The 16,429-nt window shown below is 39.6% G+C and overlaps 1 protein-coding gene across 12 annotated transcripts in view; it reads right to left on the reverse strand.

Moving 5' to 3' along the window:
- LOC131438020 (dystrophin, isoforms A/C/F/G/H) overlaps window positions 1-16,429 on the reverse strand; it is a 1,278,256-nt gene that overhangs the window by 761,802 nt on the left and 500,025 nt on the right. For all 12 annotated transcript variants that reach the window (XR_009230868.1, XR_009230869.1, XM_058607784.1 and 9 more), the window contains one exon: window positions 1,162-1,267. Coding sequence is in view for 10 of the 12 variants with exons in the window: in XM_058607784.1 (XP_058463767.1) it covers window positions 1,162-1,267 (106 nt within the window). In the remaining 2 variants the exon portion in view is untranslated. The remainder of the gene's footprint in view (window positions 1-1,161; window positions 1,268-16,429) is intronic.

Consider the following 16,429-nt stretch of genomic DNA (forward strand, 5'->3'; position numbering starts at 1 on the left):
GTTTCGCAGTGACAACTCGATGCCTCTTCTTGTTTTTTCGCCGAAATTTCACCCTAAATTGTAAATTTCTCTATTACTTACCCGATTTTCCAAAAAATCAAATTCATACGACTGTGATAAATGATTTTACTATGCATTTATCGAAAATATCAGTTAGAAAGTATTTCTTTCGCGAGATTTCTTGCGAGTTTTGTTTTTTTCTTGTTTTTTTCTATTCTTGCTATAAACAACTCGCATATGATGGGATGTGCTAGGTTTTCAACCAAGCGTCAAAGCGTATCTCGAAAAATGTTTTTACACTGCGAAAAAAAGGGGATGACAAAGGTGGGAGCCGGTCGACTGGCTGTATCTCAGCTGATTTTTAACCGATATCAAAACTCTTCAGTTTCTTACTACTTTTTTGTTTACAATGTTAGAAATGTTTGAGTCTTAGGAGTTTTGACACTTCATAAGAGAATGAAAACAAACATCTGAATGATTTGTATATTTATATTTGTAATTAGTTGAATCTTATACCAGCTATGTTTTAAAATGATTTTAGATTCACTTGAAAAATCAATGTTTTCGCAGAATTTTTCTGAGCTCTGGATGCATTCGGTCTTAACTTAAAAGTGTAAACATAAAGGAATATTAAAAATCTCTCGCTTAGAAAGAATATAATACTACAAATTATTTGCACAAAACTATTGCAATTTGAGGAGTACTTTGAATTATTCGATGGAAAAGAACCAGCATCTAATTCTTTGTAAATTGTAAGCGAATCACTTGAGCCCTGCTCATTTTCTGGATGCTTTACATTCATTCCTAAGACACGAGAATCAGACACTTCGATAAACTGATGAATCATTAACATTTTTTAATCTCATTGCCCAGCTAATCTAATGGCTACAGTACTTCAGAAATCGGTCAAAATGTAATCGAGTATTTTTCATGATACCTTCAGTGAACTACCACTTTTCATTCTCTTGGCACTCGTAGTGTTGATGACGTGCTTGGAATTTTATAGTCAAATCAAACTGAAAATTCATATCTGCATTTCAAAAATAGAAGGTGATTCCGTTTATAATGTAATCTAGATTTACGAACCTCTGAGGGAGTTTGAAATGATTCGTGTTTTCAGTAGCCTTAAGAATCGAAGCAACAACTTTCATTTAAACTTACCTTTACTAAGTAGATGCTGTATTTCAACGTCTATTGCAACATTCTTTGATGTGATAGTTAATTGTTCAAGCTTCGGTTTATTTATATCCAATTCAAAGAGCATGTTCTGTGGAAAAATAGATGAATTGATATATTTATATTAATGACTGACATTATTTTCACATTTTGGGTGCGTATCGCCCTGTAATTCCTTAACTGGAAGTCGGATTCAAATGAAATTCAGAAAGTTTGTATGAGACCTAGAGCCTTTCATTCGCATATAAGATTGTGAAAATCGGCTCAGCCATCTTCGAGAAAAGTGAGTGACATTATTTTCACATTTTGGTGCATATCACTATGTTATTCTGGAACCGGCAGTCGGAATGAAATTTAGGAATTTTGTATGGGATCATGAGAAATTTGTGTTTGTTGAACCATCTCCGAGAAAAGTAAGCGACACTGTTTGGGATATTCGGGTACACACCTATATATATATATATATATATATATATATATATATATATATATATATATATATATATATATATATATATATATATATATATATATATATATATATATATATATATATATATATATATATATATATATATATATATATATATATATATATATATATATATATATATATATATATATATATATATATATATATATATATATATATATATATATATATATATATATATATATACATATATATATATATATATATATATATATATATATATATATATATATATATATATATATATATATATATATATATATATTTATATATATATATATATATATATATATATATATATATATATATATATATATATATATATATATATATATATATATATATATATATATATATATATTCAAATGTAGTTTATCAATGTAGTAGTATTATGCAACAGAATTCCTCAAAACTATTTTCGAAACTTTTTAATTGTAGTATAGGGAATTTCTGTTGTAATATACAGTAGAAAATGAAAAAGAGTAAGACATCATTACACCACTAGGTGAATTAAAACTTCGCCTATTGAGACGCACCAGTACTGAGCACCCAGTCTGGAAGGAACGATTGCTTACGTATCGCAAGCTAAGAAACCAAGCAAGAAAATTCATCCAAACAGCCAAAGCTGCAAACTGGGCTAACTTCCTTGACGGTATCAGTCAGAACTCGTCGACACAGGGGATTTGGAGAAGAGTCAATGCTCTCAGTGGAAAAAGACGACAAACCGGATACTCCATTAGTATCAATAGGACCACAAGTCTGGCACCAATCGAAATTACCAACGAAATAGGATCCAATTTTCAACATCTTTCGGCGAATGAATCCATGCCAGCGCCTTTCATCTTCAAAAAAAACATCATTGGAAGCACACCCAACAAAATTATTACAGGACTAGAGTCAACCATACAACCGACCGTTCTCAACCATAGAACTAGCTACCGCCCTCGGAGCCGCACGAGGAAAATCGGCTGGTCCCGATTATGTTGGATACCCTATGCTTTGCCACCTTCCGCCAGTGGGTAAAAGAGCACCTCTAGACAACTTCAACAGAGTCTGGGAGGGTGGCCCTTTCCCGGACGCCAGGCTTGGCGCACTGGTTATTCCCATCCCAAAGACGAGTCAAAGTACTGGTGAACCAAGCAACTTCCGCTTGATCAGCTTAATGTCCTGCATCGCAAAAACGATGGAACGGCTTGTTAACCGTCGCCTAATAACAATATTAGAAAATGATAACCTTCTAGATAACCGACAATTTGCATTCAGGAAAGGACTTGGCTCCGGAATCTATCTGGGCTGTCTAGGCGAGACGCTCATCGAAGCTCTGTCATGGGGTTTACATGCGGGCCTTGCCATATTGGATATTGCAAAAGGCTAAAATACTATCTGGCGGGAAGGCGTGCTTGTTACGTCAACTACATCGATGGGGCATCCGCGGTGACCTTGGCCGCTTCATTCAGGAATTTATCAGTAAACGATATTTGAATGTCTGCATCGGAGGAACCAAATCTCGCGCCTTTTCCGAAGATAACGGTGTTCCGCAAGGCTCAGTCTTGTCAGTGACCTTGTTCCTGATTAGTAAGAATTCACTCTTTGCCTCCCTACCGAAGAGAGTATATGTGTTTGTCTACGCTGACGACATAGTCTTGAATGCCACAGGTAAAACGATCGGACGTACAAGAATCAAACTGCAGGCAGCGGTCAGTGCCGTCGGCCGCTGGGCTGATTCTGTCGGGTTTGACATATCAGCCACCAAATGCTCAAATGCACACTGCTATAACTCTTTCCACAACGCGACACGCCGACCAGTAAGACTGTCAGGCACTATCATCCCATTCCAAAAGGAACCAAATGTCCTTGGCGTTATAACAGACCGTAAGCTAACATTTTTATCCCATTTTAGAAAAAATTAAAGCAGAAAGCGGTTAGTCCTAACTATTAGCACTCGCCACCCGAAATTCAATAGAAAGATAGCGCTGAGCATTCACAGTAAAATATTTCACGGATTAGAAATAACAAGTAGAAACTGGGAAGGCTTAGTGTATACCCTCGCACCTCTCTAGCATGGAACAGTCAATCAAGCTGCCGACCTACTCCCCAGTACTCCCACAAATGCAGCCTGCGTTGAGGCTGGCATCCTCCCATACTCTCAAATGATCCCGTGAGAAGCTGCATTTTATCACATTTGATTATTATTGTCGGTACTTCCGGAAGACTCTCACAGACTCTCATAATATGCAAGCTAGAGAAATTAACTAGTCAATATACCGATGTTGGAATGTGAGATTCCGCACCACCAAAAAATCACTACGATATGCCAACGAAATTCGACCCCGAACCAGGCTTCCCAAATGTACCGCCGCGCGACATTATTATTGAGGATGTCATGCTACTCTTTCCATGACAGCCTTGTGATAGGTTTCATCACGACAGCCCTTAGACAAATAGTTCTGTACAGCCAACGTTGCCGTCATTCACTTCGTTCGACAGTTTATTCCATCTTAAGACATTTTGTCATGGTCCACGACAGCCGAAGAAGCATGAAGTCGCTGTTGCGACAGTAAGCTTCGGGTATCAGTCACTGCGTTGTTTCTGTCGAGAGCAAAATATTACTCTCCCTTGACCAGGTCTGCGACAGTAGCCGGTGCGGTTCAAATTTGTTGCTCTTGGTTTGCTATGAAGATTCGAGGCAAGCATGTGGGTTTTAGTTTTGCCTTTGGTGATTGCTTTGCGCAGCGGTTGATCATTGCGCTTAGCAATCACCGTTGGTAGGGCATTGATAACAATATAATTGATAATTAATAATATACGAAACTACTAATACGAAACGGATTGAAGAACGGACTTTGGTTTTAATGAAAGTTAATTTTTATATTTTGGTCGATCTTCTATGAATTGATCGATCGATTAATTAAAGAGCAATGTATTTCAATAGCTGAGTCAGTTCGGCGTGCTCCTTTCAGGCAGTTTGCGGTCGGTTTTTGGGCTGTAACATTCATAGTGTATGCGCGTACTGATGTGCGTGGAGCATTATTTTCATCCTCTTTATCTCTTCCTTCAGGATAGTAAAGGCGCAATCGTTCCTTATATAAGAGTGTAAAAGCCAATTGAATCAGATTTTAGATTTATATGTTAACGGTAAATAAATGTTCGTAGCGAAAGATATGTTCAAATCAAAGATTCAGTATTCTATACTCGTTAGCGTTAGCTTTGCAGTCGACTTGTAAGTCTACGGGATTTTTGCATGGCCAGTGCTGCAATACTACGGACACTAAGAATTCTTTCAAGTCAGGAATGAAACATACAAAACCTGGCTCGTTAAGTTCGTTATACATTGAACCACCAATCGAATAAAAACCTTGAGTGAAAAATTTTGAGTCGGAATTTGCAAGGCAAAAATCATTCAGAAACATCTTATTTTCAGGTACCGTACAACAAAGCTTTGAATGCAAAAACTGAATGACAAATTCCGGTTCTTCCAAAAAATATGTTTCCAAGCGTGGAATGCAGCATGGTTGCCCGTAACAGATTCGAATGTTTATTTTGTTTTATTTAGAAAAAAAGTTTTAATTTCCCAAGTTATGTAATAATGTCTTTCTTGAGTAATGTGGTCTCAAGCTTTCCAGACATATCAAGTTCTCTTCTATATATGAATAGTATAGTGTTTCTATTACCCTGGAATATATTCCAAAATACATATCGGGTATGGTACGGTTACTTATATGATATAGGGTTGTGCTGATAATCTGTTGAATCATTTTCTTCCTGTTATGCATAGAATTATCTTATTTCCAGAAACAGCATATTAACTATTACATTATTTTGGTCATAGCTACCAGAAGTTCGCGACTTTTACACACGTTGAAACTGTCTCTTTACATTGTAAAATTTAAAACTCGGTTAAAGCGTATTTCATCAAGTAGAAGCTTGTGTTCAGTATATTTTGAATTCTTTAACTTAATGTCGTTGTTTACCACAAAACTTGCTATAAAAGTAACTGAGGCCCAAATTTATATCTACAGTTAAAAGGACAATTTCATGTAAACTTCTAGAAGTATCTCAATCATTTCCTTTATGTGCTTTTACGCTCAATCCAATTTTGGAAATGTAGATGTTGCAATCACGAGCCGCACGCAGAAGAAGATGCGGTGCATTGAAATTTCAAACAGCACATCCAGTTTATATGCGCTCGCTACAATTCTCGTACACATTTTTGGTTTTCTGTTTGAGTCGACTCTCACGCCCTCACGGAAAAGGAAAGTTATTCGTGAATAGCAAAGCGAACTATTGAATTTAATTCGGATCCGACTTCCGCAGTTAAAAGTCTAATAATGTCGAAAATTTTCTAAAATCTAATTGGCTTAGTAGCTTGTGTCTGCATTTAAAAAAATCAAACGTTTGGAACTATAAATATTGTAACTAAATAGTCAAACTTTCTGAGAGCCGAGTTCTTTGCACATATTTAACAGTTATCTTTCTGTAAAGAAATTATGTTCTGAAAAATGTAGGTGTAAATCCCCGGTGAACAATTAAGTTTGAAACCGGGAATAAATAAAAGATATAATAAAAATTATTATAATAATAATAATAATAATAACAATGATAATAATAATAATAATAATAATAATAATAATAATAATAATAATAATAATAATAATAATAATAATATTGTAGCAGTCATTTCCGACCCTAAGAAACTCATTGTTTTAGTTATCCTAGGAGAAACAGAATTTAAGAGCTGTATATGACACGAATTTGTCTTTCATTTATTTAAAATTCAAAAATTAAATTTTTAAATTCCCAGTTTTGGTACTGATCATCCCTTAATTTCGAAACAAGAAGTTGGATATGGATGAAACTAAATAGAAGGCTTTTAATTAAATGATTTGCGATTTGAAAATTTCTTCTTAACTTTTTTTCACATAAACAACCATCTGTTGAACTACTTTTTATCTGAGAGCTCCCCCAATCAACTTCATGGTTGCGGACCCTGTATTTGTGTAGATGGTACTAAAAGATCTACCACCTCAACGAAAAAGAGCTCAATTACAAGGTCCGGGGAGTACATAGAAACTTGCAATGAGAGCAAAGGGAAAGTCAATTTAAGTCGCAATGAAGCTATATTAATAGGCACTGAATTCCATAAAAAAACTTATAAACTTATTTTTCTAGTTTTGTGATATTTATGAAAACAAAAGAGGTTTATTGAAGATCTGTTCTCAAAGGTAGTAACAAATTAAGAACTCAACGTTTTTTATATTCTCATTCCTTCAACTGCTGGCAAAACCTATGTGAATGTTAAATGAACAACTAAATTTAAGCTATTTTAAATAAATTTAAGCTATTAGTTGATTGATTCCTATGTTGATTGAGAATACTAAATTTGTAACAAAGTTTGGGGTAAACCAAAAAATTTGATGCTTTTGGGAAAAATAATGGTTTCATTATATTTTTCTTTTTAAAACACTTTTATCGAAAATCTGAAAGCACATGTTCACATATAAACATAAAAGTTGCCCATTCAATTTTATGGTCGAAAACTATTCAAAGTGCACCAAACATCTTATTTGGGTTCAGAGTATCATATTCTATAGTTTCAACGAAATCGGTGAGGCACGGGTACCAAAGTGTGCCGACTATTGGTGGAGTAACGTTAAATACACTACATAATTAATTAGTTGTGAAAAGTAGCTACGATTCGATCCAAAAATCAAACGTCATTATTCAGAATAAGGGTGCATAAGACATTTTCGGAGTATTGTTAATGAATGGAAGTGTATCTGTTTCTTTAGGAATAAGAAGGAAGCAGTAAGGATCAATACTTTAGAAATTCATATATATGAGCCGTTACACAAAACTCAGTGTTTATCTTTTAATATTCGTTAGTTATTAAAATTCATTGCCTTCGCCGACAGTATATATAAATCTAAAACAATTTCTTTATTTCACAATGGTAATGTAATGAAACCCTAAAATTTCCTGCAAAGGTAATCCCAACAACGCAATCGTATGTACTAGTACCATTTCATTGAGGCAATCGAAAATGAACCACAGCTCGTCTCCAGAAACAACCGGTTTATTGCTTCAAGAGAAATTGATGAGACAGCCGGCCTGCGACAGCCCTCCGTAACAGTAATTCCCTAAAAATCAAAGGATGTCTTCGATTTTCAAAGGATGTCGCCGTAACAGTTCATGCGAATGAGCTAACATAAAGAAACAGGATACAAACAGCCCGTTCGGTTTGACTACTCTCCGGATAGAATACTCTCATCAATCTAGCGAGTACAAACTGTCTCAGTGACAGCATTCATTTAGGCATGCGAGCGCTGTTGCCATTACAGTTCGGCGTATGCTTGCACACATATTGTAGACTGGGCTTTCGACTTTGCGGTCCGACAGTTCATGCTATCTCGTGGCGGATGCCATTGAAAAGCAGTACTGCTGGGAAGCCTGCCCCGAACCAAAAAAAACGACAAATCACCAACACTAAACAACGCCCTTCGCTAATCGGTCATCTCCTGGATACCCTCCGACGCGAGGACTCTAGGGAGAAACCAACACAGTTAACATATTCCTAAATCAAGCTCTGACACCCTTGCCCAACCGAAATCTAAGCTCTGTTCCAGGCTGCTCGTGGCATCCAGCAACGTCTGAAAATATCAATGAATTGACCAATCACGTTGGTGCTGGTAAACTGAATAAAAAACCACTCTCGTAATAACCTAATGACAACTGACGTGTCGGAGAGCCAGATACTCTTAACGGACCATATTACTACAGCGGGTCCCTCGTTATCCTCTTAACCAACCACGCTTTGTCGAGAGGCTCTAGGAGCTAGACACAGCGAGTTAAGTAACAGTAATAGACCTCCTCGGAGTAACAGATCTACCACCCACAGCTCAAACCCTCACGAAAAAAACTGCACACTGGCTTTGCAATGGAATACAAACGGACTCAGAACAAACATCGGTGACCTCCAACAAACAATCGCCCGTCTCGCACCAATTTGCCTTGCTATCCAAGAGACACATATCAAAAACAATACGAATCCCTCCTCTTGGTTCGGGTACCGTTACCACTGGAACATGACCAGAGGAGCTAACATCTACCAAACTGCCACACTAGCAATCAGAGCCGATATGATAATAGGACAAATCCACCTCAACACCGACTTGTTAGCAAATAACATACCCGATAAAATGCACGTTTGTTTCAATATATGTACCCCAGGACGTTAGTGGCTTTGGAGACAAACTGACCAATCTTATTGACCAGCTGCCAAAACCATTTTTAATTATGGGAGATTTTAAAGCTCACCATTTCTCTTATGGCTCCAAAAGATGCTGCCATCGTGGAAAAGCAATTGTTGAAGTAGTCGAAAAGAATAATGCAATCATTCTGAATGACGGCAGCCCCACCTTCCTCCGAGGCCAGTCCACGTCTGCAATAGACCTAACAATATGTTCGCACTCCATCGCCGGTTCCTGTGGATGGTCAACACACCAACACAAAGAAAAGACGTTCGTTATATGATCGAGCCGATTTGACCGCCAATGAAAATGACCTGGAAAACATTTTAGACAGAAACCTGAGCTACTCACCCGAAGTCTTATCTGAAATTGTAGTACATGCCGCGGATACCCACCGGCCCGTCGAACTGCACTTCGCCTATTGAGACGCACCAGTACTGACCACCCAGTCTGGAAGGAACGATTGCTTACGTATCGCAAGCTAAGAAACCAAGCAAGAAAATTCATCCAAACAGCCAAAGCTGCAAACTGGGCTAACTTCCTTGACGGTATCAGTCCGAACTCGTCGACACAGGGGATTTGGAGAAGAGTCAATGCTCTCAGTGGAAAAAGACGACAAACCGGATACTCCATTAGTATCAATAGGACCACAAGTCTGGCACCAATCGAAATTGCCAACGAAATAGGATCCAATTTTCAACATCTTTCGGCGAATGAATCCATGTCAGCGCCTTTCATCTTCAAAAAAACATCATTGGAAGCACACCCAACAAAATTATTACAGGACTAGAGTCAACCATACAACCGACCGTTCTCAACCATAGAACTAGCTACCGCCCTCGGAGCCGCACGAGGAAAATCGGCTGGTCCCGATTATGTTGGATACCCTATGCTTTGCCACCTTCCGCCAGTGGGTAAAAGAGCACCTCTAGACAACTTCAACAGAGTCTGGGAGGGTGGCCCTTTCCCGGACGCCAGGCTTGGCGCACTGGTTATTCCCATCCCAAAGACGAGTCAAAGTACTGGTGAACCAAGCAACTTCCGCTTGGTCAGCTTAATGTCCTGCATCGCAAAAACGATGGAACGGCTTGTTAACCGTCGCCTAATAACAATATTAGAAAATGATAACCTTCTAGATAACCGACAATTTGCATTCAGGAAAGGACTTGGCTCCGGAATCTATCTGGGCTGTCTAGGCGAGACGCTGATCGAAGCTCTGTCAGAGGGTTTACATGCGGGCCTTGCCATATTGGATATTGCAAAAGGCTAAAATACTATCTGGCGGGAAGGCGTGCTAACAGATCGGCTGAAAAGTTCGTATCGTTTCTATGAGAGGGCGCCACTAGAATTAAATCCATACTATTTTCAGTTAGTACCAACCTTCAAAAGATACGTGTATAAATTTGACAGCTGTCTGATTATTAGTTTGTGAGATATTGCATTTTGAGTGAAGCTACTTTTGTTATTGTGAAAAAAATGGAAAAAAAGGAATTTCGTGTGTTGATGATTTTGATGAAAAAAAGTGCCGCCGATACCAAAAAACGGCTTGATGAGTGTTATCCAGACTCTGCACCGGGCGAAGCAACAATTCGTAAGTGGTTTGCAAAATTTCGTACTGGTCATATGAGCACCGAAGACGATGAACGCAGTGGACGTCCAGAAGAGGCTGTTACCGATAAAAACGTGAAAAAAATCCACAAAATAATTTTCTATGACCGTAAAGTGAAGTTAATCGAGATAGCTGACACCCTAAAGATATCAAAGGAACGTGTTGGACATATTATTCACGAATATTTGGATATGAGAAAGCTTTGTGCAAAATGGGTGCCGCGTGAGCTCACAATCACAATGTCACAAGTCGATGAAAACCATGCTGAAATTGAACGAATTAGGCTTCGAATTGCTCCCTCATCCACCGTATTCTCCAGATTTGGCCCCCAGTGACCTTTTCCTGTTCTTAGACCTCAAGAGAATGGTCGCTGGTAAAAAATTTAGAAGCAATGAAGAGGTAATCGCTGAAACTAAGGCCTATTTTGAGGCAAAGGACAAATCGTACTACAAAAATGGTATCGAAAAGTTGGAAGATCGCTATAATCGCTGTATCGCCTCTGATGGCAATTATGTTGAATAATAAAAACGAATTTTGGCAAAAAGCTGTGTGTTCCTATTAAACGATACGAACTTTTCAGCCGAACTGTTACGTCAACTACATCGATGGGGCATCCGCGGTGACCTTGGCCGCTTCATTCAGGAATTTATCAGTAAACGATATTTAAATGTCTGCATCGGAGGAACCAAATCTCGCGCCTTTTCCGAAGATAACGGTGTTCCGCAAGGCTCAGTCTTGTCAGTGACCTTGTTCCTGATTAGTAAGAATTCACTCTTTGCCTCCCTACCGAAGAGAGTATATGTGTTTGTCTACGCTGACGACATAGTCTTGAATGCCACAGGTAAAACGATCGGACGTACAAGAATCAAACTGCAGGCAGCGGTCAGTGCCGTCGGCCGCTGGGCTGATTCTGTCGGGTTCGACATATCAGCCACCAAATGCTCAATTGCACACTGCTATAACTCTTTCCACAACGCGACACGCCGACCAGTAAGACTGTCAGGCACTATCATCCCATTCCAAAAGGAACCAAAGGTCCTTGGCGTTATAATAGACCGTAAGCTAACATTTTTATCCCATTTTAGAAAAAATTAAAGCAGACTGCGAAAGCAGAAAGCGGTTAGTCCTAACTATTAGCACTCGCCACCCGAAATTCAATAGAAAGACAGCGCTGAGCATTGACAGTAAAATATTTCACGGATTAGAAATAACAAGTAAAATAAATAAATAAATAAATAAAGAAAGAAAGTGGGAAGGCTTAGTGTATACCCTCGCACCTCTCTAGCATGGAACAGTCAATCAAACTGCCGACCTACTCCCCAGTACTCCCACAAATGCAGCCTGCGTTGAGGCTGGCATCCTCCCATTCCGATGGACCGCAGTTGAAAAACTATGAAAAAACTATGACACTCTATTGACATTAAGCTGTGTCCCGGGCCACTGCGGAATTCCTGGAAACGAGGATGCTGATCGGTTCGTATCACTCGGACGACGCTCCCGACTTATGAGAAACCGAGAGATCCCCTCAACCGGCATCTGTAAGGATTTTCAAAACAAGACATTTAATCATTTCAACTCCTACTGGTTAGGAACTCAAGGCCACCTTCAAAAGATTAAAGGAACTCTGGAAAAATGGAACGACCGAGAAAGCAGAGTCGAACAAAAAGCACTATCTCGCCTCAGAGTCGGTCATACGAAAATCACCCATGCTCACACCATCTCTCAAATAGACCCACCAACATGTGCCAGTTGCAACACCAGACTAAATGTAGAACATCTCTTAGTGAATTGTCGGGAATTTGAAGCACTCCGCCATCAGTACAACTTTCCCTCTTCCATTCGAGACATACTCCCGTATATATATATATATATATAGATATATATATATATATATATATATATATATATATATATATATATATATATATATATATATATATATATATATATATATATATATATATATATATATATATATATATATATATATATATATATATATATATATATATATATATATATATATATATATATATATATATATATATATATATATATATATATATATATATATATATATATATATATATATATATATATATATATATATATATATATATATATATATATATATATATATATATATATATATATATATATATATATACGGGAGTATGTCTCGAATGGAAGAGGGAAAGTTGTACTGATGGCGGAGTGCTTCAAATTCCCGACAATTCACTAAGAGATGTTCTACATTTAGTCTGGTGTTGCAACTGGCACATGTTGGTGGGTCTATTTGAGAGATGGTGTGAGCATGGATGATTTTCGTATGACCGACTCTGAGGCGAGATAGTGCTTTTTGTTCGACTCTGCTTTCTCGGTCGTTCCATTTTTCCAGAGTTCCTTTAAACTTTTGAAGGTGGCCTTGAGTTCCTAACCAGTAGGAGTTGAAATGATTAAATGTCTTGTTTTGAAAATCCTTACAGATGCCGGTTGAGGGGATCTCTCGGTTTCTCATAAGTCGGGAGCGTCGTCCGAGTGATACGAGCCGATCAGCATCCTCGTTTCCAGGAATTCTGCAGTGGCCCGGGACACAGCTTAATGGCAATAGAGAGTCATAGTTTTTTCATAGTTTTTCAACTGCGGTCCATCGGAATGGGAGGATGCCAGCCTCAACGCAGGCTGCATTTGTGGGAGTACTGGGGAGTAGGTCGGCAGCTTGATTGACTGTTCCATGCTAGAGAGGTGCGAGGGTATACACTAAGCCTTCCCACTTTCTACTTGTTATTTCTAATCCGTGAAATATTTTACTGTGAATGCTCAGCGCTGTCTTTCTATTGAATTTCGAGTGGCGAGTGCTAATAGTTAGGACTAACCGCTTTCTGCTTTCGCAGTCTGCTTTAATTTTTTCTAAAATGGGATAAAAATGTTAGTCTATTATAACGCCAAGGACCTTTGGTTCCTTTTGGAATGGGATGATAGTGCCTGACAGTCTTACTGGTCGGCGTGTCGCGTTGTGGAAAGAGTTATAGCAGTGTGCAATTGAGCATTTGGTGGCTGATATGTCGAACCCGACAAACACATATACTCTCTTCGGTAGGGAGGCAAAGAGTGAATTCTTACTAATCAGGAACAAGTTCACTGACAAGACTGAGCCTTGCGGAACACAGTTATCTTCGGAAAAGGCGCGAGATTTGGTTCCTCCGATGCAGACATTCAAATATCGTTTACTGATAAATTCCTGAATGAAGCGGCCAAGGTCACCGCGGATGCCCCATCGATGTAGTTGACGTAACAAGCACGCCTTCCCGCCAGATAGTATTTTAGCCTTTTGCAATATCCAATATGGCAAGGCCCGCATGTAAACCCTCTGACAGAGCTTCGATGAGCGTCTCGCCTAGACAGCCCAGATAGATTCCGGAGCCAAGTCCTTTCCTGAATGCAAATTGTCGGTTATCTAGAAGGTTATCATTTTCTAATATTGTTATTAGGCGACGGTTAACAAGCCGTTCCATCGTTTTTGCGATGCAGGACATTAAGCTGATCAAGCGGAAGTTGCTTGGTTCACCAGTACTTTGACTCGTCTTTGGGATGGGAATAACCAGTGCGCCAAGCCTGGCGTCCGGGAAAGGGCCACCCTCCCAGACTTTGTTGAAGTTGTCTAGAGGTGCTCATTTACCCACTGGCGGAAGGTGGCAAAGCATAGGGTATCCAACATAATCGGGACCAGCCGATTTTCCTCGTGCGGCTCCGAGGGCGGTAGCTAGTTCTATGGTTGAGAACGGTCGGTTGTATGGTTGACTCTAGTCCTGTAATAATTTTGTTGGGTGTGCTTCCAATGATGTTTTTTTGAAGATGAAAGGCGCTGACATGGATTCATTCGCCGAAAGATGTTGAAAATTGGATCCTATTTCGTTGGCAATTTCGATTGGTGCCAGACTTGTGGTCCTATTGATACTAATGGAGTATCCGGTTTGTCGTCTTTTTCCACTGAGAGCATTGACTCTTCTCCAAATCCCCTGTGTCGACGAGTTCGGACTGATACCGTCAAGGAAGTTAGCCCAGTTTGCAGCTTTGGCTGTTTGGATGAATTTTCTTACTTGGTTTCTTAGCTTGCGATACGTAAGCAATCGTTCCTTCCAGACTGGGTGGTCCGTACTGGTGCGTCTCAATAGGCGAAGTGCAGTTCGATTGGCCGGTGGGTATCCGCGGCATGTACTACAATTTCAGATAAGACTTCGGGTGAGTAGCTCAGGTTTCTGTCTAAAATGTTTGTCAGGTCATTTTCATTGGCGGTCAAATCGGCTCGATCATATAACGAACGTCTTTTCTTTGTGTTGGTGTGTTGACCATCCACAGGAACCGGCGATGGAGTGCGAACATATTGTTAGGTATATTGCAGACGTGGACTGGCCTCGGAGGAAGGTGGGGTCATTCAGAATGATTGCATTATTCTTTTCGACTACTTCAACAATTGCTTTTCCACGATGGCAGCATCTTTTGGAGCCATAAGAGAAATGGTGAGCTTTAAAATCTCCCATAATTAAAAATGGTTTTGGCAGCTGGTCAATAAGATTGGTCAGTTTGTCTCCAAAGCCACTAACGTCCTGGGGTACATATATTGAAACAAACGTGCATTTTATCGGGTATGTTATTTGCTAACAAGTCGGTGTTGAGGTGGATTTGTCCTATTATCATATCGGCTCTGATTGCTAGTGTGGCAGTTTGGTAGATGTTAGCTCCTCTGGTCATGTTCCAGTGGTAACGGTACCCGAACCAAGAGGAGGGATTCGTATTGTTTTTGATATGTGTCTCTTGAATAGCAAGGCAAATTGGTGCGAGACGGGCGATTGTTTGTTGGAGGTCACCGATGTTTGTTCTGAGTCCGTTTGTATTCCATTGCAAAGCCAGTGTGCAGTTTTTTTCGTGAGGGTTTGAGCTGTGGGTGGTAGATCTGTTACTCCGAGGAGGTCTATTACTGTTACTTAACTCGCTGTGTCTAGCTCCTAGAGCCTCTCGACAAAGCGTGGTTGGTTAAGAGGATAACGAGGGACCCGCTGTAGTAATATGGTCCGTTAAGAGTATCTGGCTCTCCGACACGTCAGTTGTCATTAGGTTATTACGAGAGTGCTTTTTTTTTCAGTTTACCAGCACCAACGTGATTGGTCAATTCATTGATATTTTCAGACGTTGCTGGATGCTACGAGCAGCCTGGAACAGAGCTTAGATTTCGGTTGGGCAAGGGTGTCAGAGCTTGATTTAGGAATATGTTAACTGTGTTGGTTTCTCCCTAGAGTCCTCGCGTCGAAGGGTATCCAGGAGATGACCGATTAGCGAAGGGCGTTGTTTAGTGTTGGTGATTTGTCGTTTTTTTTGGTTCGGGGTCGAATTTCGTTGGCATATCGTAGTGATTTTTTGGTGGTGCGGAATCTCACATTCCAACATCGGTAGGTTGGTGGTTTTCCACTGGCCTAGCAGGAAATTATTAGCGATAGTGTGTGTTTGATCAAAGTTAGCTGTTGTGATACTCGCCTGGGTACAACCCAGGGACCCCACGCCGACAGTCGCCGGGAGTGCATCGGAAAACTCCGGGACTTCCTCGGTCGGGGCCGACGAGGGTGTGGGGTTAGCTGGTGTCTCGTAGTCGAATGTTGTGTGACTAAGTGAGGTTTCCATGTAGGTTTGGTTGTCATAAGCATTTCCGTGTGAGGGCTGGTTTGTTGTTAGGTTCCAGTTCGTGCGCCTATGGGTCCTAGTGCGCTTATGGGTCCTACTGAGATGGGTCGTGTCATCATAACAGATCTTGTTTTACTGCGCGATTGTCTGGACGGTCCGGTATCATTATCTTTGTTGATTGGACTTCTGGATTTGTCGATTCTGCTGCCAGATTGCTTATTTTTTACT

This window comes from Malaya genurostris, chromosome 3 (assembly GCF_030247185.1).
Source record: "Malaya genurostris strain Urasoe2022 chromosome 3, Malgen_1.1, whole genome shotgun sequence".
Classification (NCBI taxonomy): Eukaryota; Metazoa; Arthropoda; class Insecta; order Diptera; family Culicidae; genus Malaya; species Malaya genurostris.